Source organism: Pelophylax lessonae, assembly GCF_965119305.1.
Source record: "Pelophylax lessonae genome assembly, chromosome: 11".
NCBI lineage: Eukaryota > Metazoa > Chordata > Amphibia > Anura > Ranidae > Pelophylax > Pelophylax lessonae.
In genome coordinates, this window is record NC_138778.1 from 164,933,739 (window position 1) to 164,960,545 (window position 26,807).

The following is a 26,807-nucleotide window of genomic DNA, read 5'->3' on the forward strand; positions in this document are numbered from 1 at the left end:
GACTATTGAACCTGAATCTGAGCAGTAAAATTTACTGCAGCCTACACAACCAAATCTGAGATTGGTATCGGAGCCAGTTTATGCAAATTAGTGTCTCATGGTCTAACAAAAGTCTGAACATATAATATAAATAAACATAGAATGGTTTGCTATAGTTGACAAGGGGGATTTTTAGTCCCTTTCAGTTTTAGAATAAGTCATTGTTTTGTCAAATTAAGTAAAAAAAAATATTACTATATAATTTTACCAACACCACTGGAATCACTATCCATATCTCTGCAAACTAATATATACATTAAAGTTTGGCATTATGTACAGTATACAGTATATACAATCCGATAGTCTTAAACTATGTACACATACACATCAAAATCTTATGTACACATTTAGATCTTGTAGCACACCATGGCTAGTGTACCAGGGGTGCTTCATCAACAAGAGAACTTGTCCTGCCTTGGTCAGAGATAACAGAGAATATAGAGGTTTACAATGAAATTGTTTCACACAGCATTTGTTAACTTTCTTCTGAGTGGCAGAAAATTCTTTATAGGTGTGGTAGCCAGTCAGACATTTATCAACAAAATCAAACCAAAAGTCTTTCATACATTTAGAATGACATCAATTTCCATCCATTGGAGTCCATTTCACCACAAGGAGATTTTAGGGCCATCCACTCCCTAAGGTTGCTGTCAATCAACATAATTCCAGTGGTTAAACTGTAACAGAGGAAATGTATATTCTCCAAGAGATAATTTTGTAAAGTAGTCTTGCATGTTCACCATAATCAGAAGCTAAGTGACCAGAGGCTGAGTTGTGGAACGGAGCTTTCATTCACGTACCCATGAATGAAACCTGTCTCTTTAACAATATATATATCACATTCTGAAACCCTGCATATTTTTAGGAAAGACAAGTGAGGATCGGAAGAACAAGTCCTATATGTGAGGTGTGGAATTCCGACAGTTCTAGCTTCTTGGCATCAGATCTGGTGACCATGACCAACTTCCCCAATAGGCCAGAAAGAATGCCTAGAATAAGGTAGATACTTGTGTCAACACGCATCATAGTAGTTTTATAACAACAACACAGATTATAACCTATTTATAGTGATACCAAACGTACATTTTTTTTCTATAAACTAATAAACGTCATACTTAAATGCTCTGTGCAATGGTCTCATCCAAAACAGCCCTGATCCTCCTTCGCCCCCTGCCCCAAAAGAAAGCCACTTGTTATGTGGGCACTTATATGGACTTACTCCTGAGCCTCACTATCTGTATCTATGGACACAGACAGCGGGACGCAGCTCCGCCCCCGCTACCTCATCACTGGCTAAGATTGACAGGGGCAGGAGCCAAAGGAAATGCCATTAAGGAGGGGGAGAGCATAGAGGTCCTCTGCTCTTATACACATCAATGAATGGAGATCGGGCTCAGGTAAGTATAAGGGAGGCGCTGTTGGTGGCCTTAATGCAGAGAATGCCTTAAGGAAAAATAAACATCTGCCTTTAGAACCACTTTAAGATTGAACTCAAGGAATTATTTGTATTGCATACTTACATTGATCCAGTTTGGCACAATATAAGTTTGCATTATTCATTCCTGATAGACCACTAGAAAAGCTGAAAATCGCTGTAGTAGCAGGAGCTGCTAAAGTGATAGCCAAGATCTTCCAGGTCCTATGTGAAGCACTACCCACTGACTACAGTAGCTAATTCACTCAACGCAGCTGCCATTTATAGAAGACCTTGTGTTTTTTTCTTTCACAATATTTTTTATTGAATAAAGACAAACTCACAAAACAGGGAACAGATGCCAAGGCCAGTGGCGGACAGTAATTTGAGGAGGATAACATACATACCACAGACAAGTAGGCCTCCTATATGGTGTTGAATGAGATAGCGACTTCAGATAGCAGTACTCTGATCGCCACTAAATATTTTAACTATGTGCCACATCCCAATCTTTACAGAAATTTGAGTGTGAACCAGGCAAGGACATTTCTGGCACAATTGTAATACATTAAAATCTACAGAAACAGTTCATATATCTCAAAAGGAGACAAAAATAAGTACATATCATGATATACACAAATTAGGGAAATAAAAATCCTACTGAATTAGGATAGTGGAAGGTAAGTATTTACGATGCTCAATGTTTACGATATTCAGTATTTACGATGCTCTTAGGATTCTCGACATGTTTCGCTTTATATATAAAGCTTCATCGGGAGCTAATCATAGAACTGTATCGTTATTGTAATACCATAAGCCAGATAAGTGGTCTCAGCATAATGAGTTAACGAGAAAGGTGATCGATGATTGCGGTTGAATATCAGAAATCAGAGAATTGTAAAGGTGGACTTATTTTAGGACCTACTGGTATATATCACCAGCCTCGCCTGAAGCCTGGTCTTTACAGCATCTGGGTTCAAAGCTTAGGAGCATATAGGTAAACCCCCAAGGGAAGCGCTGCTCATGCGCATAATAGAGATATTCAATGTGAAATATGGGTACAGACGCGCACGATCACCTTGCCCGGATGGGGAACCGCCACCAAGGAGTCCTTGCCTGGTTCACACTCAAACTCCTATATGGTGTAGCTAAGTGAGGATGCCTCGGTACCTTTATGGTCTATGGGTTAATAACAAATCATATAGCTCTCAATGATTAAAGCCTAGAAGGTACAGTATGCTAGGCAAACAATATAGGTCTTTTTCCAGTGACTTCAAGATGTTCTCTAACTGGATGAGGTGGAGATTGTGACATCACTACCTCTGCTTTCCACCTCGTTCAATCAGTGATACATACTGATATATTTTTATATATGCAGTATATGTATATATACTGTACCTCATGGAAACTGAGGTACATGGCATGTTCCCACCCAGTGCACTGTAAAAAATGATGTTTTATACATTCAGTTAGAACAGAAAGGTTTTCGGCTGGCTGTTTAACCGCTTCCATACAGAGCAGTTAGACACCCTTCCTGCCCAGACCAATTTTCAGCTTTCAGCACTCTCACACTTTGAATGACAATTGCTCAGTCATGCTACACTGTAACCAAACAAAATTTTTATCATTTTTTTCACACAAATAGAGCTTTCTTTTGGTGGTATTTGAACACAACTGGGGTTTTTTTTTTTTCGTGATATATGCAAAAAAAGAGCAAAAATTTTGAAAAAAAAACACTTTTTTTTAGTTTCAATTATAAAATTTTGCAAAAAATTAATTTTTCTTCATACATTTGGGCCAAAATGTATACTGCTACATGTCTCTGGTAAAATTAACCCAAATTAGTGTATATTATTTAGTCTGTGTGAAAGTTATTGAGTCTAGAAGCTATGGTACCAATTACTGAAAATTGATCACACCAGATGTACTGACTGCCTATCTCCTTTCTTGAGGCCCTGAAATGTCAGGACAGTACAAATACCCCCCCAAATGACCCCTTTTTGTAAAGTAGACAGTCCAAGGTATTTAGTAAGAGGCATGGTGAGTTTTTTGAAGTTGTAATTTTTTCCCACAATTCTTGGGAAAATGAAGAAAAAACATTTTTTTTCTTTTTTTTTCCCACAAAGTTGTCAATTTATAAGCTATTTCTAACACATAGCATGTACACAGCAAAAATTACACCCAAAAATACATTCTGCTACTCCTTCCGAGTATGGCGATACCACATGTGTGAGACTTTTACACAGCCTGGCCACAAAAAGAGACTCCACGTCCAAGAAGCACATTCAGGCGTTCTAGGAGCATAAATACACATAAAACTTTCTTACTACCTATCACACTTTTCAAGGCCCTAGAGCACCAATACAATGGAAAAGTCCACAAAATGACCCCATTTTGGAAAGCAAACACTCCAACGTATATTCTATGAGGCATTATGGGTCGTTTGAACATATGATTTTTTTCCACAGGTTTTTGGAAAATGTGGGAAAAAAATGAAAACTTTTTTTTTTACACAAAGTTGTCAATTTATAGGATATTCCTAACACATAGCATGTACACAGCAAAAATGACACCCCAAAATACATTCTGCCACTCCTCCTGAGTATGGCAATACCACATGTGTGAGACTTTTTCACAGCCTAGCCATATAGAGGGGCCTAACATCCAAGGAGCATCATCATGCATCCTAGCCACTTGCCTAGGCCTATTTTTGACATTTGGTGTTTACAAGCTAAAATCAGTTGTTTTGCTAGAAAACTGCTTAAAACCCCCAAACATTATATATTTTTTTTAGCAGAGACCCTAGAGAATAAAATGGAGATTATTGCAATATTTTTTATCACACCGTATTTGCGCAGCGGTCTTCCAAACGCAATTTTTTGGGAAAAAATTCACTTTTTTTAATTAAAAAATAAGAAACCAGTAAAGTTAGCCCAATTTTTTTCCATAATGTGAAAGATAATGTTACGCCGAGTAAATAGATACCCAACATGTCATGTTTCAAAATTGCGCACGCTCACGGAATGGCGACAAACTTTGGTACTTAAAAATCCCCATAGGCGATAATTTAAAAATTTCTACAGGTTGCCATATTTGAGTTACAGAGGAGGTCTAGGGCTCAAATTATTCCCCTTGCTCTAACGATCGCGGCGATACCTCACATGTGTGGTTTGAACACCGTTTACATATGTGGGCGGGGTTTCTGTATGCGTTCGCTTCTGCGCGCGAGCTAACGGGGACAGGGCGCTTTAATTTTTTTATTTTTTTTTTTTTACTATTTATTTTATTTATTATTTTTTATTTTTACACCGTTTAAAAAAAAAAAAAATTTATCATTTTTATTTCTATTAAAAGAAATGTAAATATTCCTCGTAATAGAAATAGGCACGACAGGACCTCTTTTTTGTGAGATCTGGGGTCAAAAAGTCCTCAGATCTCACAAGTACACTAAAAGATAGAAAAAAAAAAAAATTATTATATAAAATGAAAAAAAAAAAAAAGGTCCTTTAAACCGGTTGCTAGGCAACAACATTTTCCGTAGCTCCGGTCCTCCAAGACCATAGAGTCAAGTGAGGGCAAGCTTGCCCTCACTCGACATCCTGTCTGTGAGGATTCGGGACCGGATCGTTTTCCCCGCTGCTGGCGGGTCCGGTAAGCGAGGAAAAGGACCGGAACGCGTCGGGAGGGGGGGGGGCGCCTCTTCCGCTATCCCGGAAGGGTGATCCCATGGCGAATCCGCCGCTGGGACCACCCTTATCGGAAAGCCAACCGTCCACCGTTTAAAAAAATACCAGGGTTATGGCAGCTATCTGCTGCCATAACACCGGTATTTAGGTTTAAACGGAGGACGTATATAAACCTTTTTGGACTTGGACTTGGACATGGTGGCTGTATGAAGGGTGACAGGTACTCGGGTACTTTGTTGGGCAGGTGACAGGTACTCTGGTACTGATGAGCAGGTGGCAGGTACTCGGGTACTCCGATAGGCAGGTGACAGGTACTCGGGTACTCTGATGGGCAGGTGACAGGCAGGTGATAGGTACTGATGAGTAGTACTCACTGACTGATAGGTGATACTGTACTGATGGGTACTGATGATCAGTACTGATACGTGATAGGTACTGATGAGTACTGATGAGTAGTGATGGGTACTGATGAGCAGGCGGCAAGTACTCGGGTACTTCAGGCGTCAGGTACTCTGATGGGTAGGTGACAGGTACTCAGGTACTCTGATGACGGGTACTCCGTTGACAGGTACTCAAAGTACCCGAGTACCTGTCATCAGAGTACCCGAGTACCTGGCATCAGAGTACCCGAGTACCTGTCATCAGAGTACCCGAGTACCTGTCATCAGAGTACCCGAGTACCTGTCATCAGAGTACCCGAGTACCTGTCATTAGAGTACCTGAGTACCCGTCATCAGAGTACCTGAGTACCCGTCATCAGAGTACCTGAGTACCCGTCATCAGAGTACCCGAGTACCTGTCATCAGAGTACCCGAGTACCTGTCATCAGAGTACCCGAGTACCTGTCATCAGAGTACCTGTCATCAGAGTACCTGTCATCAAAGTACCAGAGTACCTGTCACCAGCCCATCAGAGTACCCAAGTACCTGTCATCTGAGTACCTGATGGGCTGGTGACAGGTACTCGGGTACTTTGATGGGCTAGTGACAGGTGCTCTTTATTGGGGGGGTGGGGCAATCAGTGTGTTTGGGGTGCACTGTACTTGGTAACTAGCTGTTACCACACTCTCTTCCTCACACAGGATCAGTGTGTGAGGAGGAGAACACGGTGACAGCTAGTTACCGTGTTCTCTGTTGACATTTGTGACCGGCTGTGATTGGACACAGCCGGTCACGTGGTAAAGAGCCAATTTCATTGGCTCTTTACCTAGATCGGGGATCGACTCTGTCCGAGGGACGAGCCTCGTCCCCGATCGCTGCTCTGCGCGCCCCCGGGGGCGCGCATTGCAGAGAGAACGAGTGGCTCGTGCTGGAGCCGCTCATGTGATCGGCTGTGATTGACACAGCCGATCACGTGGTAAACAGCCAATTTATATTGGCTGTTTACCTTGATCAGAGATGGGCTATGTCCGAGGGACGAGCCTCATCCCTGATCGCGCCGCTGCGCGCCGCCGGGGGCGCGCAGTAGCAGCTAGAACGGGCCGACGTCATATGACGGCGGCCCGGTGTAACGTTAAAAAACCATACCCCGTGAAGAAACCATACCTCTCGTCACTTCCGGTCTGAAACAGCAGAGCAGCGCAGCAGTGCGCATGCTCAGAGCCCCGCAGACGTGATTGAACAAGAAAGAAGTTAGCAAGTGCGCATGCTCGGAGAGCATGATATGTTAACGGCACTAATACTTGCGGCGGTAACATTAAAACACTTCGGCTGCAACATCAATCATCTCCTCTCCTCTCCCTGTCACTTCCCTGATCTCCCCTAATAAATATAAAAGCGGCGGCGGGTGTACCTGTGCTCCGTGATCCGCTTTTATATTTATTAACGGAGATCAGGGAAGTGACAGGGGAAGGAGCGGACATGAGGCATGATGCAGGGGAGCTGTTATAATGTAAGCGCCGCAAGTTAAAGTACCGTGAGAAATCCATACCCTCCGGAAGTGACGAGGGTATGGTTTTCTCACGGGTATGGTTTTTTCACGGAACACCGGATCTAGACAACCACTTTGCCGACGTCATTTTACATGACTCGGTATGGAAGTGGTTAAATATAACTACCAGTGAGTGGTTAAAGCACTTGATTTGTTGGTAAACCTTTAAAAAAGTGAAAAGTAAAGGGGCCCAAAAATATCCTGGAAACCCTTATGGTGCTGTACATAGTCATACAATATGTAATACTGTATATAACAGAGGATCACATGGCTGTTGTACGTACTTAGTGGTCTGTCCATCAAGAAGTTCCTTGTATTTGGCTATTTCATTCTCAAGGTAGTTCTTCATATTTTCATGGATTCCATATTCATCACTTAATTGATTAAATTTTGATTGGATTTCTTCCAGTTGATTTTCAACAATCTCTACCATATCTTGCAGTTGTTTCAGTAGGGAACTATAATCTCCATTAATCTCCATCAAATCGGAATTGTAAACTGATACCTAAAGCATACCAAAAGAGTATAAATGTGTGTATAACAAAGGAGTTTTTAAAGGATAGCCCCCCAATCAAGCTAATCTGACTTAGATTTGGCTGTATTCTACCAGTCCACCCTACTTCCTTTCCTCTGCAACTTGGTGATCTTGGGCCATACCTACTGGTGATGCTAGAACACCCTCCTTGCTGTGTCTAACACACAAAAACCCTGCTGAAAATAAAATGGCAATGTTTAGCAATTTTTCTCAGCCACCAATCCGAGTCAAACCTGCCTTGGAAGTTACAAAGCTCAAACTCTTAATGCCATCATATATATTCTGTATAGAGGTGTGTGCTGCTCAGTGTGCAGGAGTTTGCACAGAAATATGATATACATTTGGTATTGCTTTACTTGTTTATAAAGTCATAGGGAGTTAGGGAATAGGGACCTAAGAATGTTTAAAGCTAAACAGCTACATACATAGATGTAAGGATTTGCATCTGCTTCTGAGATTTACTGCAACTCTGTCTGGGAGGTGAGAAGACCTGACATTTTCTCTGCTGGGGTTCAGTGACACTTTCAGGTCTTGGCCCCATGCTGACAAGCTCACCTCTGGCTCTTTGTGCTTATTCTCTTTTCTCTTGTCTAAGCTCTGCTGCAAAAGGCTAATGTGAGGTCAGATTTAAGAAATTACCCTTCTTGCATTTAAAAATACAATTTATCAATTAATGCAGAGCTGCATTAATATATATATATATATATATATATCTGCTGGAATTCCGTTTTTTTTTTTTTTTTATCTCTTTGACTGGCTCTGCTCTTTTGCCCATAGTTTCATGTTTTCTATAGAAATGGAAACATATTAATGCAGTTTGAAATGCAGTACTGTATATCTTGTAAAATCCTCATACTTACATATCCCCTTACCGCTGATGCATTTAGCAGTGGTAATACTACTGCTGCTCAACCGCTCAAGCTGGTTGTTTTTAGGGAGTCAGGGTGTAAAAAAAGGGCTGGGGGTGGTAACTGACATCACTGACCAAATAAAGTCATGGCTATTTGTGGTCAATGACATCGGCCACCATATCCGCCCAATATGGTCATGGCTATATGTGGTCAATGACATCAGCCACCATATCTGCCCAGTGCAAAATCTGGTGAAGCTCAGCTTCCTTTTTTTTTTTTTTTGGCAAAGCTTAATTGAATGAGCTGAAATTAGAAGCTTATTAACTACCATGCACAGCTGCACCAGATTTTGCACTCTCCAATTTAGTAAATCAACCTCTCAGTGTACAACTCACCTGTAAACTCAGGAGATGTCATATAGCTTGAGCAGTTGTCACGATAAAACATGATCCCGGTGTGGTTTTTATTTTGGCCAGTCGACAGGCATCATTTATTGTGATTGAAAAGGATCCGCATCCCTGGACAAAGTGATTGTCCACAGGTTTATATTGTGTAAGTTAAATGAGGAAATGTGCTTTGCTAGGGGGGTCTCCCTTCGCCATGTTGAGGATGGTTTAGGAGAAAGTGGCACACTCGTCACCCTCCTTCCTTGGCCAACCAGGCTGCAACTTTGAATAAGCATCTGGTATAGATTGAGGGGGGGGGGGGGTCATGTCATTTTTTTTTTTTTTTCTGCATTTTCTCTGTAATTTTCTCCTTAAATCCTTTCCAGGCTCAAAGGCTCTGGCATAGTTTTTTTGCATGGAATTCCCCCTCATATTTTCAAATGTATAAAAGACCCTCATCAAGGATTTAGGTTCTGGTGTAGATTTTTGTGGGGGATCCTGTTTTTTTTTTGTAGAATATACTACAGCAAAATGGACATTTGCAAAGAAAACAACTGCTATTACCATCTTTATCTTATAGATGACATTTCCCTGCCAGGCATTGTTTATTGTGGTTGACATCCCTGGACAAAGTTATTGTCCACAGGTTTATATTGTGTAAGTTAAATGAGGGCAAGGTGCTTTGCTAGGAGGGTCCCCCTTCTCCATGTTAAGGGTATCTGGCCTAGCATGGTTTAGGAGGAAGGTGGCACACTCGTCACCCTGCTTCCTTGGCCAGCCAGGCTGCAACTTTAAATAAGCATCTGGTATGGATTGAGGGGGGGTCATGTCATTTTTTTTTTTTCTGCATTTTCTCTGGGGTTTTCTCCTAAAAAAAACACCTGTAAGGCAATTGCATAATGTGCTAGTATGCAATGCAACATTCTGAAATACTTACCTTAGAACAAAGCCTTCCAGTGGCATGCTGTCGCCGCTGAGAGAGCTGACTTATCTTCTCCCCGGTCTCTCTTCCCGGTTTGCGTGCTCCGGCATGTGCTAGGTTCCCTCACTAAGCTCCGATGGCTTGGCAGGTTATGCCGGACCTTCAGAGCACATACGTCGCTGATGTGAACGGCTGCATCCAGGATGAATATCTCCTAAATGGTGCACATTTAGGAGATATCCATTTTACACATAGGTAAGCTTTATTAGAGGCTTACCAGTAGGTAAAAATCACAAAGCCAGCTTTACTACCACTTTAATGTTTCACTAAGCATTATTTAAACGGGTGTTCCCTGAAAACCTGAATTTCTACACTTTTTTTAAATTAGTTCATGATTTCTAGGTGAGTGCCCTGTCCCCCACACTATTAATTTGACAATTCCTTGCCTAAGACTTACCATGGCCATTTGTGTGCTCAGTTCAGCCTCCAAAGTTTTCTTCTGCAATTTTAGATCAATAGTCTCATTACTAAACTGCTGCAGTTGTTCGATACCACTGGACATCTGATTATTCAGTTCAGAGGTCTGCAAAGTATAGAATTTGTGTAGACTAGGAAAATGACAAGTACATAGTGATATTGAGTAAGAGCAATACATGTTAGTAAAGATCTGTTTAAGCAATCAATGGACTTATTAATTGGTAGGCATCTATGACCCTGGTACCCAACGACCCTCTAGGTGTGATCCATGGGCAGAGCGGCAGTGGGGGGCCATGCACTGGAACTGCATCTGTGTTTTAGCACCCAACACTGAAAGAGAGACTGTACTGTGGATGCCGTTCTCTGGGTGTGAAGGGTAAGTGACCAACAATGGGGTGGGGGTTAACACTTTCACTGTCAGGACCACCAATACGAGGGGGGGGTTAACACTTTTTATTAGCAAGACCACCAATATGGGGGGTTGACTTTCATGATCACCAATATAACCACTGATATTGGGGGGGGGGGAGGTGGAGGTTAACTTTTACTGCCATGACCAAAAATTCAAAGAGAGTGGGGAAAACCTTTTGCTGCCATTACCACCAATACAGGGGGCATGGAAGGGTAAACTTGCCATGACCCTCAATGTAGGGGGGGGGGGGTTACTTTCACTGGCACGAGCAACAATGTGGGGGGGGGTTAATTTTCACTGCCACTGACTGTCAATGCAGGTAGGGTGAGGTCAAATTTTACTGCCCTTGATCAACCAACAATGAAGGACGGGTTGGGTAAAATGTCACTCCCAACAACCACACCAATGGAGGGTGGGTGGTTAACTTTTACTGCCACTTACCACCAATGTGAGTTAATTTTAATAGTAATGACACCAATTCCGGGGGTTATTTATGTGGCCCATTACGTCAATGCTGGGGAGTTTTGTACTCCAACTTCTTCAGTTTACAGAGGGCAAACATTTTTGAGCCTTAAGGTGTGAAAATACGCTTCTATTGTGTGCCCACCTGAAAATGTTGGGGTCCACACTTGGGACCCTCTGCAATTTTTCAGTTGACTGCCACTGATCTAGAACACTGTACTTAGCCGTGGCTCTCAGGAACAAGTACAGGTGCATCTCATAAAATTAGAATATCATTAAAAAGTTAATTTATTTCAGTAATTCAATTAAAAGTGAAACTTGAATATTTTAAATTGATGAGTTACACACAGAGTGATATATTTCAAGCATTTCTTTCTTTTAATTTTGATGATTATGGCTTCAGGTTAGTGAAAACCCAAAATTCAGTATCTCAGAAAATTAGAATATTACATAGGACCAATAAAAAAAGGACTTTTGATACAGAAATGTTGGCTTAGTGAAAAGTATGTCCATGTACAGTATAGTATACGAGTTTGATACCATGATCATTAAACCAGGTATTGGTACTTTTGTAGTTGACAGTGTGGGCAAGTGCCAAGTTCTGTTGGAAAATGCTCTACAATTTCCTGGTAGAGGGCTGCGCTGACTTTGGTCTTGATAAAACAGTGGGCCAACTTCAGGAGATGACATAGCTCCCCAAATCATCATGGATTGTGGAAAATGTAGCATTTCATTTGGAAATCAAGGTCCCAGAGTCTGGAGGAAGAGTGGAGAGGCACAGAATCCAAGTTGCATGAGGTCCAGTTTGAAATGTCCACAGTCTGTGATGATTTGGGGAGCCATGTCATCTGCTGGTGTTGGTCCGCTGTATTTTATTAAGTCAAAAGTCAGCGCAGCCCTCTACCAGGATATTCTAGAGCACTTCATTCTTCCCTCTGTTGACCAGCATCATGGAGATGTTGATTTCAGACGATCTCCTGGATCCCCTGTAGGAGAGGACTGCTGACCTCTACTCAATACAGGTTACAGAATATACTTAATCCCTCTTATTAATCTTTGCAGAAAAATACTATGTTGTCCAGTTCTTTGCATAGGTATTTCCTTGTGTGCTCCTTCCATTGCCCTGACCTCTCATAAAAAGCCATTGTGTAGAAGCACAAATCTTCCCTTAGTTTTTGCACTTTTCTGCAGTAGGACTAGATAGAAGTCTTAGAGCAGCCATTCTCAACTAGGGCTCCATGGAACCCTATTGTTTCTCTAGAGGCAGCTAGGGGTTCCTAGAGCTTATTGGCCATCCATCTGATGGTGCCTGAATACTTCCAGGTCCTACACCACATGGCATGACTGCAACAGTGAAATTCTGCCCCCACTGTAATGAGGGCACTTTCTCATGACCCCCAATGAACTAATCTTAGTGGGGGCTCCCTGAGACCTGGAAATTCATTCAAGGGTTGCTCTGGGGCAAAAGGGGTGAGAGAAAAGTTGGCTTAGAGTGAGCTGTCCTCAATGTTCTTACTTCCACAACACAGCAAGCATTCATTTCTGTAGTCACCAAAATAGGAATAGAGGGAAAATCCTCTTGTTCCAGGGCAAAAAGTGAAGGAAAATCCAACATATTTTATTGAGGTCACTTGTTAACTGTGAGGGTTTTAATCCTTTTGGAGAGATATTCCCTCCCTTCCTCTTGTATCTATGGGACAGGAAGTCAAGAGAAATCTCTCTAATGGCAGATGGACTAACATTTTTTTAAATAGAAAATAGATTTTAACCTAGCCCCAATAAGCACCAAGTGCTGTATTTTTAGAGGATGAGGAGAGGAAGATTAAAACAGGAGAATGATGAAATTATATGTACATGGCCATTACTCCACTTGCTATAAAGTTAACTTCTTACTTTGCTTATTTGTTGATGTGCAACAATATAGCACATCAATAAACTTATATGTTTATAAGTGGTCATTCCCCATCCGGGGGGTACGGATCTGCGATCGTGAGGAACATTTGTAGGAGGCGCTGCACGTTGCCCTCTATTGGAGGAATTGCCTACTATTTACCCCTGCGCCTTATGCCCGGCTATATATGCAACAGGCATGTATGTCATTGTGATTTTCCTACTTTGATTACCTGATACTCTCCTAACCGGCCATAAGCAGTGCGTGCTCCTCTAGTTGCCTCAGCAGGTCACCCCTCGTGATTACTAAACATTTTTTACGGTGTGCTATCCTTCTGGTGCCCTCGGGTTGGCCCCAGCAACATCTCTTTATGGAATCTGTATTCCAAACAGCTCCGGAAGAAGTCTGAACACCAGGCGAAACATGTAGAGCAATTGGATATATCAGTTTTCCTTGTGGAAGTTGTATTTGTACCTTGTAGGACGCTCTGCGTTGCCTGCACCTTTGGTGCTGGTTGTCTGCAGCGTATAGCGTCCTCATTTTTTGTCTATTGATATCTCACTGTAATTTTGTACTTTCATGTTGTATTGTATGTCCTAAGTGGCGAGGTTTCCTTATATACCGGACCACTTGTATCTCCTGATTAACTGTCTCCGCCCCTTTTGGTCGGTCGACGCACATTTTTGTGGTTTTATACATATTAACAATAAAGTGTTGTTTTTTATTACGGTGCCTTCAAAGTCCATTTTTCCCCCCCCTCTTTTTTCGTATTGAGAAACTTATATGTTTACCATCTCATTGAACCTGCTTTCAATATCACTAAGATTTCTCTCCATGAGGCATTCATATTCCTTCCGAATATCAGATAAGGCTTTATTCAGATCTATAGAAGGAGCCATCTCAACTTCAACGTTGACTTTTGTTCCCAACTGAGCTTGAAGGTGCATTATCTCCTATAAATATATAAAAACATAATATATAGATTATTAGTATTAATTTGATCTGAGGAAAGAAACAGTTGTTAAAGGAGAAAAAAAAACTATACAAAAATAAAATGTAAAAATTGTGTTGGCCTTATGTTGCTCGATGGAAAGCTTCAAAGGCAGCTAACACTTTACAACCTGCCTTTGAAGACTGGTTTCCCCACTGTACAAACCCACTGCACTTATCAAGTGTCACTATGTTACAGCAAGAGCCACTAACAATTGCATCTCCTAAAGTGACAACGTAAATGATATCTCAACTCCAGGTGTAAAGTGAGAGTAAACTCCCTTGGTTGATTTTTACCTATAGGTAAGCCTATAATAAGGCTTACCTATAGGTACAGTAAATATCTCCTAAACGTGCACCGTTGGGAAGATATTTACTTGTGAAGCCGATGGTGATGTCACTGGCGCATGTGCTCTGAAGGAACAGCATACCCGTGCTGCTCCTTCAGAGCCCTGTGCCGTTACAAGTGACTCCTGTGGAGCCCACGAACTCGGAAGGAAGACTGGGTGAAGATGGAAACCCTGTAAGCGGTGACAGTGTGCCACTGGAGGGCTTCATTTTAAGGTAAGTTTCAAATAATGTGCTAGTATGCAACGCATACTAGCACATTAAAACATTGCCTTGTAGAAGATTTTTTTTTCTTTTTTACTACCACATTAAAGATCCCCTGCTCAACCGTTTTTTTCTTTAACCACTTGTTGTCTGCCCTATAGCTGATTTACTGCTTAAGGACAGCTCTGTGATTCTGCACTTCTGCCTGCAGAGGCCGCTTCTGCTGTGATTATTTACAGCAAAAGCTGATCTGCAGGTGCTGGGCACTGGATATCCTTCAGCACCCGCTGATCGTCAGGACAACACACAGAATGTAAACAAGGCAGATCTCTGTTCTGACAAAGGCAGGGAATAAAATCCATCTCTTCCTCTAGTAAAAGCACCTAACACACTACACAAAAACACTGGCTAGGCACACATTTAACCCTTTGATCATCCTAGATATTTAACTCCCTTCCCAGCCAATGTCATTAGTACAGTGACAGTGCATACACTATTTTTAGCACTGATCACTGTATTAGTGTCACTGGTTCCCACAAAGTGTCAAAAGTTAGTGTCCGACTGTCCGAACGAATATCGCAGTCCCGCTATAAGTCGCTAATTGCTGCCATTCAGGGGCAGACTGGCAACTTTTGGCCCAGGGAAGAGGTACAAACCAGAGGCCCATGGTGCATCGACCCGGCCCCCCTCCCCACTCTCCCTCTTCCCGTCCTCTTCCTGACCCCCATTCCAAGCTGAAGCCCTGCTCCAGGTACTCTCTACTCACTGGCTGAATCTGGGTTCCCAACCTGGCCAGCAGGGGGTGGTTGGGGGCAGCTTGAACAGCTTGGTTGGGGCTGGCTGGGGGGGCATGGAACAGGCCTCTGCTCAGATACAGTTTACACCATTCATGCTGGGGAGGGAGGACTGCACTCTGTCCTTGTCTTCATCCTGCACTCAGTAGGTCAGTGGCGGGGACTTTTTACTTCTCTTTACCAGGAATCCTTTAGGCATGTTTGTGGCAGAAGCGGTGCAGACTTTTTACAGGACATCAGAGTGGCCCAGAGGGGCAATTGCACCCCTGCCCCCTGTCCCAGTCCTCCCCTGCTGCCATTAATAGTATTTTTTTTTTCATATTCATATACCATAGTTTGTAAACGCTATAATGTTTGCATTGCAGTATTAAGTAATACAGAATTCAGAGGTTGGTATTAGGTAATGCAATTTAAAGGTCAGAAGCATGCAATGCAGAGTTCAAAAGAAAGTAACACAGAGTGCAGGGGCCAGGAGTAAGTCATGTAGAGTGAAGCGGTCAGTAGTGTGCAGGGCACAGTGCAAGGATGAGGAGTAAGTAACACAGAGTTCAGAAGTCAGTAGCATGTAATACACTGTGCAGGGGGGAAGAGTAAATAAAGCAGGGGGTCTGGAGTAAGTTATGCAGATTTTAGAGGTCAGGAGTATGTAACAAATAGTTTAGAGGTCAGAAATTAGTAATGCAAAGTGGAGTATGTAATATAGATGGCATGCCCTCAAATGCTATGTTCTTTTGGATGTGCAGTGTAAGATGGTCAGTTGTGGGTCTTTGTCATTATTTATAGTACCGGTAGGTGTGTTAAAACGTCATAGTTTGTAATTCCCAGACGAAAAACAGATGTGATTGGTTGCACACATACACAGTTCTTGTCCTTTCAGATTTTTAATTCATTGATTGCTGCACCTATCCTCATAAACATCAGTATTATTATTATAGTTTGACACCATTATCACTACAACAACTATGACTGTTATTGGACTTGTCCTTGTCACCACCATTTACAACAGTCATCATTTTTTCCAAATTTGGCTTCTAACCTCTTCACTGGTTTTCTTTAGCTGTTGCAACTCTTCCTCAAGGCGTTGTATATGGACACTGAGATCCTGTCTTTCCATGTTAATGGTTTCCAGTATACCAATGTGTTCAGACAGGTCCTTCTCAGCAACTGTCCTTATCTGAAAATCCATTGCTTGCCTTCAACACAAAAAGAAACATAAGAATATCATTTTTGGAAGCTGAATTGTTAAAGCTCATATCATGAAAGTGCATATTTTTGTATTAAAAATATGTGAAAGGATTGAATTATCTATACAATTTTACAATATTTACCTACAGTATAATTATTAAAGAGTATGTAAACGCAAAATTTCATATTCCTGATACTGTATGTGGCTGCTGTACCATGTACTAAAAAATAAGTCTCCTGTTCTCTTTGTATTGCTTTCTTTATGTGAAATCACTCGTGTTCCTGCCAGTCTCTCTGCTTTCCTATTAAAAACTGACCACACTAAGCATGAGAGTGCATCATGGTCAGTTCTTCAGCTGTGCTGGGAACTCAGTGTACTCTCCTCCAATCATCAGACTCCTGCATACATGCCCTCATGCACAGCAGTTCACTAGGGAAGTTCAGTGTGCTGCTGATTCTCTTCCCCCAGCTCTCTGTTTTCAGCTGCATAGGGAGGTTGGAGGGAATGTAATCACTCATAAAACAGGGAAAAACAAGGTATGTATAATGTTTTTAATTTCTATATACAAGTGTTTTGCCTTTCATTTCTATTTTAAACGAAATGGGTTGTTTTACAAGGTGAGGGTTTACATATACTTTAATTTGCCTATGCAAAGTTTAACTTAAAGAGGAAGCAAACATTTACCTATAAGTAAGTCTATAATAAGGCTTACCTAAAGGTAGTGTAAATAGCTCTTAAACGTGTACCGTTTAGGAGATATTAACATGACATGCAGCCAGTGACATCACTGGGGCATGCGCTCTGAAGGAACGGCCATCGGTGGCGCTCCTTCCATGCCCCGTGCCGTTAAAGACCACTCCCGCGAGACAGCTCCCACCCACATGCACGGGAGTGATGTCATCATGGTTCTGGCCAATCACAGCGCTGGAGCCCGCAAACCCGGAAGAAAATGTCAGCAGTGACAGCAGTGTGTGGGCACCGCTGGAACAGCTATGCCTTTTGTCTTACAGGGGTTTTCTTTTTATTTTTTTTATGAGTATACAACCTCTTTAAAGGAGAAGTACAGCCAAAGCTCATATGGCTGTACTTTCCCTGTGGATCACACGAGTGCAGTTCATTCTGCACTCCTGTGACCCGTTTTCAGCAGAGAGCAGGCAGAAATCCGTTGTCTGCTAACATCACAGAGCCGGTCAAGGCTCGGGCAGAATCACAACACTGGAATGGGGTACAACCACATGCCTGGGCAGTTTCGTCCTCCTCCACAGCCCAGCGCTCCAGTGAGCGAGGAGGGGGCAGAGCAGACAGTGGTGACTGACAGTTACCAGCTCTCTGCTCAGGGAGCCCTGAAAACCGAGCAATCGGCGGTGTTTGATCACTCGGTTTTCAGTGTTAGAGCCCGCGGACACAGATGCACAACCACACCAATGCAGCATCCAGCTAGGTAAGTATGAAAAAAAAAAAAACCCATACTTCTCTTTTCAATATTTAGGCTCGATTTCTGAAATGTTTCAGTTTTCCCATTAACCCCAACACTTTCATAGTATTGAATGTTGATGAATAGATGAGTATCACAATGACTAAGTGGTTAGCACTAGGCAGCACTAGGGTGGTCGGTTCAGATCCCAACCACGGCACAATCTGCCTAGAGTTTGTATGTTCTCCTTGTGGGTTTCCTCCCACACTCCATACACATGCTTGTAGGTAAATTGGTCCTAGTATATGTGAAATAGGGACCTTTGATTGTAAGATCCTTGAGGGCAGTGACTGATATGAATGTACAAGATATATGTGTAAATTGTTGGTGCTATATAAGTACCTATAAAAAAATAAATACCTTTAGGTGGCAGCTGCCAGTAGAAAAACTGGACTGAGTAATACTATAGGGACTTTAAAAATGCTAAACAGAAGGCAAGGTTATTAATATATCACAAGGTATTTCATCTGGTTTTTCCCCACCATTTTCTCTCCTTTTTGTTTTCAGTTTTTATTACCCAAAGCAAGAGTTGCTTATCTTACCACTAAGGCTAGTTGAAAATTAACCTACCTCTTGGTATTCAATAAATACACCTGATCACACTTGCAATATTCCTTAATTTTAGATTCAGCAATGGTTCACCCATCCATTAGTGAGTCATGACACCTACAAAGTGAGTCTGTAAGTGGGTGAAGTTTACCCACCCCTCTGTAGGTAACGCTGTGTTGCTGATCACTATACAGAGGGAATGAAAAATTAGAGGAACATTGCACATCTGCAGCCTCTGTAAGTTTCATCAAGAGAGCAGTGTTCTATCTGGATGATCCCAGTGGCCAACATTAGGGCAATGCTAATAAATAGTAGTGCCCTGCTGCAGTTGGCATACAGTTGAGAAGTGAATACAGTGTAGACAGGATCCATGCTTGATAGGGACAGCTCGATTTAGCCTAAGGAGAGGTTGCTGATGAGTAGGGACAGAATAGGGACATCGCTGCCAGCGCTGGTACCAACAGGACACCTGTGCTGTCATTTGGAATCCACATCAGTCTGCTATTTGCCGCTAGTCAGCCACTTGCCTCCAGCCACCCCTCTACTCAGATGCTGTTCCATTACCATAAGCCTGCCATAGGCACAATCTGTTATCTGCTGGAGTTTTGCCAATGTGACACTAACATTGCTGGCAGGGCTGGCCCAAGACATTGTGCTGCCTGGGTATTCTAATTTTATGAGATGCACCTTTATATGCAGGAATCGGGATGTCCTATGAATGCTATAACATTTTGAAGGTGAGAAAGGTTTTCTGTAATAAATGAAATTAAAGGTGTAAGACATAACCAACTTACTTCTTTCTAAATTCATCAGCAACAATGTGGCAATTGCTGATATCTTTTTCAAGACTGGCTATATTTTCTGTAACAAGCAGTACCTGGATAAAAAAGATAAACTGAGATTAGCACAACAGGTTTTAAAAACAAGTGAACTTCTTGATTTTTATGCATGCAGTTTAGATGGCGGCACCTGGGCAGGGTGTAAAAGGATGTACAGTATGTATTAATGGGAGTGATTTGGAAAAAAGAAATCCATACTAAGTACAGGACAGGAATAAATAGCCTCACTGTGCAATCATATGCATCAAATACAGGCATTGAGATGGTACATTTACAGGACTACACAATATTTTAAGTTGTATTCTATCAGTGCCAAAACTATATATACTGTATACAGTATCTCACCAAAGAAGTACATCCCTCACATTTTTTTAAATATTTTATTATACCTTTTCATGCGACAACACTGAAGAAATTCTACTTTGCTAATATGTAAAGTAGTGAGTGTACAGCTTGTTTAACTGTGTCAATTTGCTGACCCCTCAAAATAACTCAACACACAGCCATTAATGTCTAAACCGCTGGCAACAAAAGTGAGTACACCCTTAAGTGAAAATGCCCAAATTTCCCCTCCACAGTGTCATGTGACTCATTAGTGTTACAAGGTCTCAGGTGTAAATGGGGAGCAGGTGTATTACAATTGGTGTTATCGCTCTCACTCGCTCATACTGGTCACTGGAAGTTCAACATGGCACCTCATGGCAAAAAACTGGGGAGCTACTGTTCATTGAGGGAACCATGGATGCCAACATGTACTGTGACATACTGAAGCAGAGCATGATCCCCTCCCTTCAGAGACTGGGCCACAGGGCAGTATTCCAACATGATAAGGACCTCAAACACACCTCCAAGACGACCACTGCCTTGCTAAAGAAGCTGAAGGGTAAAGGTGATGGACTGGCCAAGCATGTCTCCAGACCTAAACCCTATTGAGCATCTGTGGGGCAGCCTCAAAACAGAAGGTGGAGGATTGCAAGGTCTCTAACATCCACCAGCTCTGTGATGTTGTCAGGGAGGAGTGGAAGAGGACTCCAGTGGCAACCTTTGAAGCTCTGGTGAACTCCATGCCCAAGAGGGTTAAGGCAGTGCTGGAAAATAATGGTGGCCATACAAAATATTAACACTTTGGGCCCAATTTGGACATTTAACTTAGGGTGTACTCACTTTTGTTGCCAGTGTTTTAGACATTAATGGCTGTGTATTGAGTTGTTTTGAGGGGACAGCAAATGTTCACTGTTATACAAGCTGTACACTGTAACTTCTTCAGTGTTGTCACATGAAAATATATAATAAAATATTTACAAAAATTTTGTAAGATATTGTATATACAGTGGTTATAGAAAAGAATCACCCTTTAAAATAATCACATTTTGTTGCTTTGCAGCCTGAAATTAACACAGACACAGTTTATGCTTTATCCAGCTGTATATAACTATTCAGCTATATGTAGAAAATTTCTATTTCTATATGTAGAAAAATAAAATCCAAAAACAGAATTACTGAGTTGGCAAAAAGATCATCCTCTACTAAAACAAAGTCAATCAGGTGTAGCTAATCATCTTCTTAATGGCACACAAAGCCATAATCTGGCTGTGATCAGCTGTGGTCATTTTGATTAGCTCAGCATGAAATTAGCTTTCCTGGAGCATTTATGTCCCTGGTAGTGCAACTGAAGCAAACAATCAACTATGGGTGGCAAGGCAAAAGATCTCTGGGATAATGTTGTGGACAGGGACAAGTCAATAGATGGATACAAAACAATGTCAAAGGCTTTATCAATGCCTAGAAGTACAGTGAAGTCTATTATTAAGAAGTAGAAGGTATTAGGTACAACAAAGACCCTCCCTAAATCAGGACTTCGCTCCAAACTGAATGAAAGAGCCAGGAGGAAACTGGTCAAAGAGGCTACCAAGAGGTCTACAGTAACTCTGAAGCAGTTGCAGAAACGTATGGTCATTGTGTGCATGTGACAACAATATCACAAATTCTCCACAAATGTGGCTTGTATGGGAGGATCGCAAGAAGAAAAGCCACTTCTCAAGAAAGGCCACATGCAGTCACAACTGAGCTTTGCCAAAACACACCTTGAAGATTCTGAGGCCACATGGAAAAAGGTGTTATGTTTAGATGAGACTAAAATGTAATTATTTGGCCTCAACACCAAACGATATGTCTGGCAGAAATCCAATTCAGCTTACCATCCAAATAACACCATTTCTACAGTAAAGCATGGAGGTGAGAATATCCTGTTATGGGGGTGCTTCTCTGCAGCAGGGATAGAAGCACTTGTCAGGATAGAAGGAAAAATAAATGGGTGGGGAAAAATACCATCAAATTCTTGAGGAAAATCCGCTGGCCTCTGCCAGAAAGTGCACACAGCAAAAATGACCACTCAGTGGTTGAAGAAGAAAAAGGTGAATGTCTTTGCATGGCCTAGTCAGATCCCAGACTTAAACCCCATTGAAAATCTGTGGAATGACTTGAAGACTGCAGTCCAAAAATGGGCACTATCAAATTTAACTGGACTTGCTGAAGTGAGCAAATATTGCAACGTGTAGATGTGCAAAGTTAGAAGAGACATCTCCCAACAGGCTAAAGGCAAAATGTGGTTTAACAAAATACTGATGCAAGGGGGTGGTCCTTTTTCCAACTCAGTGATTCTGTTTTTGAATTATTTTTATTTTTTTCTGATATGTTAGTGTTAGATATATTTGTATGTAATAGGTTCAGCTGTGTTGATCCTCCAGACCACCAGCTTTCCCAGATCTTTGCCCCTTCAACTCTCTCAGTAGCTGCTCCCTACTCCCTGGGCTCTCTAAGACTTCTAGACTCGCTCAGTCATCTGGACTTTCTCAGTCCCCTAGATACAGAACCTTCTGCCTCCAGCATTGAGTACTGTCTCCTAATGGAATCCCTGAGCTATGCCCAAGCCTATGACTATAAAGGCATTGTGCACCTGTACACACACCCTGCTGGTTTCTGGCAAGACCCAGACACTGGGCAAGAGGCTTCCTCCATCCCAAAGCCATTTGAAGTCTCTGAAGTCCCGAACCAAATTCAGGAATATCAAAACCCAGAGAAAGCTGAAAAACCACCTTTCTCCACTCAGCTCAAACATTGTAAAGCCCCTCACTTGGGAATAGTGAGAACCCAGTTTGCTTTCTACCTCCATTTACACAATGGACCTCACACTGTCACAATATTTAAAGACAAACTCCAAGTTTTATTATTTGTAGTGCATACTTAAATTGCTCCTATATATTGTAAGTATGTATTATTCATACCTGATGATCACTGTAGTAGTCAGTGCTACAGCAAAAGCCATGATCTTCAGGGTCTTCAGGGTCTTGCTCAGGTTTTATGCAAGGGATTCCCCTACTACACATTGAACACAGGAGCCACTCACTTGTCACAGGGGCCATTCATAGAAAGCCTTGTTTTTTCAGTGAACACAAGGCTTTCTCTGATTGAACAAGGTGGTATTTGTTATGTAACTACATTTCCTCTCCACTGTGTCCAATCAGAGAATACTTTGCATTTGTTGAAAAAAAAATGCAAGGCCTCCTTTTAATGCACCATCTTTATGACTGTATTTGCTTCATGTGAGTGAATGGTCAAGATATTTATTTTAATCTTGTACTCGGCTTGGAGTATCTGGCATCCATGTTTAAATAAATGGAAAAAAAAGGGGACAAAAGAAAAGATTCACAATGCACTGCATACTAAAGACCCGTGTTTTTTTTTTTTTCTTGTTGTCTCCTTGCGATGCTGGCTCTGTACTAGACACTTCACTCATAGCAGAGTTTAGGCATAAAAGTCATTCTCCAATGATATATTATAGATCTGTGAGACACCACATATCTCTAACTGGAAAAATCAATTTGTGAATATGGGGTATCTATACCATTCCTACCCCAAGTTTTATACTCACCGCTGTGTGGGAAAAAAAATAGGTACCTTTAATACCAATTTATACAGTGTTTCCCCAAAAATAAGCCCTACCCCAAAAATAGTGGCTGCAATATAAGCCCTACCCCGAAAATAAACCTTATTAAAGTCCTTGTAAAAATATATTATCCGTTTTGTAAAAATATTAAGTGTGTCTCCTTTTATCACTTTTAAGTCATAAATACCTTATTTACAGCCCCGCTGGGCGCTCATGTGACCCACTGAAGATCTTCTCCTCTCCTCCCAGGTGACATTAATGGCCCTTCCCTCTGCAGTGCTTGGAGGGGGGCTGACGTCAGCGGGCATCTCGGCCCTTCCCTCGGCAGTGCTCAGAGCGGGGAACAGGAGCTCATGTGGATCACGTGAGTGCCCAGAGGCACTGTAAATAAGGTTTTTTTCGACAATAACTTTACAAAAGGAGACTCACTGGCCATTATATAATCTTTTTTACAAAACAGATTACATATTTTTGAAATTATATCAACTAAGGTTTATTTTCGGGATTAAAGATATCATAATGATGACTCCTGAGCTGACGGGGGGGGGGGGGGAGAAAACAGGGGACATAGATAAGACATCCCCTGAAAATAAGCCCTAGTGTGTTTTTTTGTAGCTAAAATTCTTATTTTTGGGGAAACATGGTAACAGGAAATCTGCACAATACCTGTCCTGAGTGAAATAGGTTGCCTGTTAATGCTGACCTCATGGTTTGGCTTTGATACATTTTTGCACTCTCCAGTTTTAGTAAATCAACCCCTATGAGCCATTGAGCCACGACCAGTACTTAAATAATTCTGACTTTCCCTTAACTTTCCTGTATTTTTTATAGGTCTGAGACTGAAAAATATTAAACCAAGGATGTGATGTCACTGCCCCACCGCTCCACCTTGTCAAACCTGAGAAAGCCTTGTATGCATTGAGAAAAATACAAGGCGTTCTCTGAATGGCACCCATGCGGAGTAAGCCACCCCTGTAATCAGTATGCTGCAGTAAAAGCCGTTCAGCATAGGACAGCAATGATCGCTGTAGTAGTGGTGACTACTACAGAGATTCTCCACAACACAACCAGATTGGGCGCTAAAAGACTGTCTTCTCATCATAGTGTCATGATGACAGCTGAAGCATAAGAGTTAGTAATGGACAAAAAAAAGCAGGGCAGCCATAAAAGTGTCTCTAGGAAAGATGTGATGGAGAAAGAATTATACACAACCAAACCACCACCAGGCGCTATAATGCACCAGAATGTGAACCATGTGTCCATAGGACATATGTGTGCCTATCATTAGCCCCAAACATATGGCTCATGAACAATTCACATTCTGGTGCATTATAGCATGAGCACCAGGTGGTGGTTTGGTTGTGCCCAGTGATTCTCCACTTCCACTGTCAGGTATGGCCTATGCATACTTACATTTGTCCATGTGGGATCAATGTAACTATGCTGAACCTGGAATTCAGCTCAAAATTACACCAAAGCATTCTCTTACCTGGTTCTGAAGATCGGTAATCAACTGGAGGAATGGACTAGAGTCAGGGTAGACCTTGTTATTATTTTTTTCATACCATCCACAGATCTTCTTCTCTAGCATCACATTTTCCTCTTCCAGTTGTTTCACATTCTCCAAGTACGATGCCAGGCGGCCATTCAGTGACTGCATGGTTTTCTTTTCATCAAAGTTGAACAGATTGCTACTGGTCAAGGCAGTGTGGCTTACAGACCTTCTTATCTTGTGATTTCTATTAAATCCATACGCATTTCCAATGCCATCTCTCTGACCAGAAGATGAGTGCCTGATATCTAACCCTCCAGAACCTCCATGGAATTGGTGGTGTATTCTGTAGTAAGGTACACTATGAGAGATACATGGGGTTTTTTTTGCATCTGATGAAGATGTGTGACTTCTGTACATGGGATAGCCCAAATATCCCCCACAAGTGCTGTAAACCCCATGAGGTGACTGAATAGTTTTGCAACTCATGATGCTCCCACAGCTCACCAGAGAAGCGAGAACAATACACAGGCCAACCAGTCCTTCAAATGATTTAGCTACTGCCCAAGGGTTGCATTTTATATGAAGTGTTAGCTTACATGAGGTCATTTTTATATGGTTTGAGCAAGAAAATATTTTCAGCGTGTCTGGTGTAACCAGATGAATATTTATGAGAGGAATGAGCAAGCTTAAAAAAAGGCAGAATGTCTGGACATCACCCTTGGTTTCTCACATTAAAAAACACTTAACAAAATAGTTTACAAGATAATAATCCTACAAAGACCTCTAAAAATACGTAATACCTTATTAGCCATCAATAACACTCAACATTTATTAGGATGCTACTCACACTTGTTTGTGTTATGATCTTAAAAAGATGTTTAGGATGAATGTAACCTTATTTGTACATTTGTTACAGTACTCAACAGTGTTTTTAAAATATGCAAATCCTAAAATCATTGGTTTCTCCCTGGTCCCTAAGGGCTCTTTCACACGGCCGCTCCGTATGTCCGTATATCACCCCATCCGTTTGCGGGTGATATACGGACATAATGCATGTCAGTGGGATTGGGGATGTCAGTGGATGACCATCCGCTGACATCCGATTTGCGTCCTTTCAGTTCTGTTCTGTTTTTTGGAACAGAACCCTATTTTTCTTCCGTTTAAAAAACCGAACGGATGCAAAATCGGATGTTAGCGGTGTCATCCGCTGACATCCGCAATCCCCATAGACATACATTATGTCCGTATATCATCCACAAACGAATGGGATGATATGCGGAAATACGGACACGGATGACACAAGTGTCATCCGTGTCCGTAAAAAAAAAAAAAAAGTGCCGCAGCGGAGGAAAAAATCGGAGCGGCCGTGTGAAAGAGCCCTTAAGGAAACCCTACCTAAAAAGACAAACAAACAAGGAGGCGCAGGTACCTAGTGCATCACCGATGGACATTTATTCCATAAAAAAGGATAAAAAATGAATACTTATACGATAGCAATTAAAAATAGACCATAAGACACTAGTGTGCTGTTGACAACAAGGGGAGTGTAGCTGATGAGTTTTGGGGGCGCACCCTCTTCTTCAGAGATAGGAGCCTGGGTCTATTTTTAGTTGCTATCTTGTGAGTATCCATTTTTTATTGAATAAATGTCTATCGGTGATGCACACAGGGCCTCTTAGCGCTGGAGGTCGTGGCTAATTTTTGTGAAACCCTACCTAAGGCCTCATGGACACTAGGTTTAAAAAATGTTGTTTTTACAGGTGTTTTTTTTCTGCATGTAAATGCACCTCTTTGTTAACCTATGTGTCCATGCACATATAGGCGTTTACAGGCATATTAGCCATTTAACCCCCGGAAGATTTTACCCCCTTCCTGACCAGGGCCTATTTTGCGATTCGGCACTGCGTGACTTTAACGGACAATTGCGCGGTCGTGCAACGCTGTACCCAAATTAAATTGACATTCTTTTTTTCCCACA

At 41.8% G+C, this 26,807-nt stretch overlaps 1 protein-coding gene across 1 annotated transcript; it reads right to left on the bottom strand.

Annotated features, from left to right (window-relative positions):
- Positions 1 to 607: 607 nt before the first annotated feature.
- LOC309567469 (keratin, type I cytoskeletal 19-like) lies at positions 608 to 25,315 on the bottom strand (the record flags this gene model as incomplete). Its single annotated transcript, XM_082272858.1, has 7 exons — positions 608 to 716; positions 7,353 to 7,573; positions 10,220 to 10,345; positions 13,796 to 13,957; positions 16,377 to 16,533; positions 19,344 to 19,426; positions 24,824 to 25,315. The coding sequence occupies 7 exons, from the start codon at positions 25,313 to 25,315 to the stop codon at positions 608 to 610; spliced, it is 1,350 nt and encodes a 449-aa protein (XP_082128984.1).
- Positions 25,316 to 26,807: the final 1,492 nt, after the last annotated feature.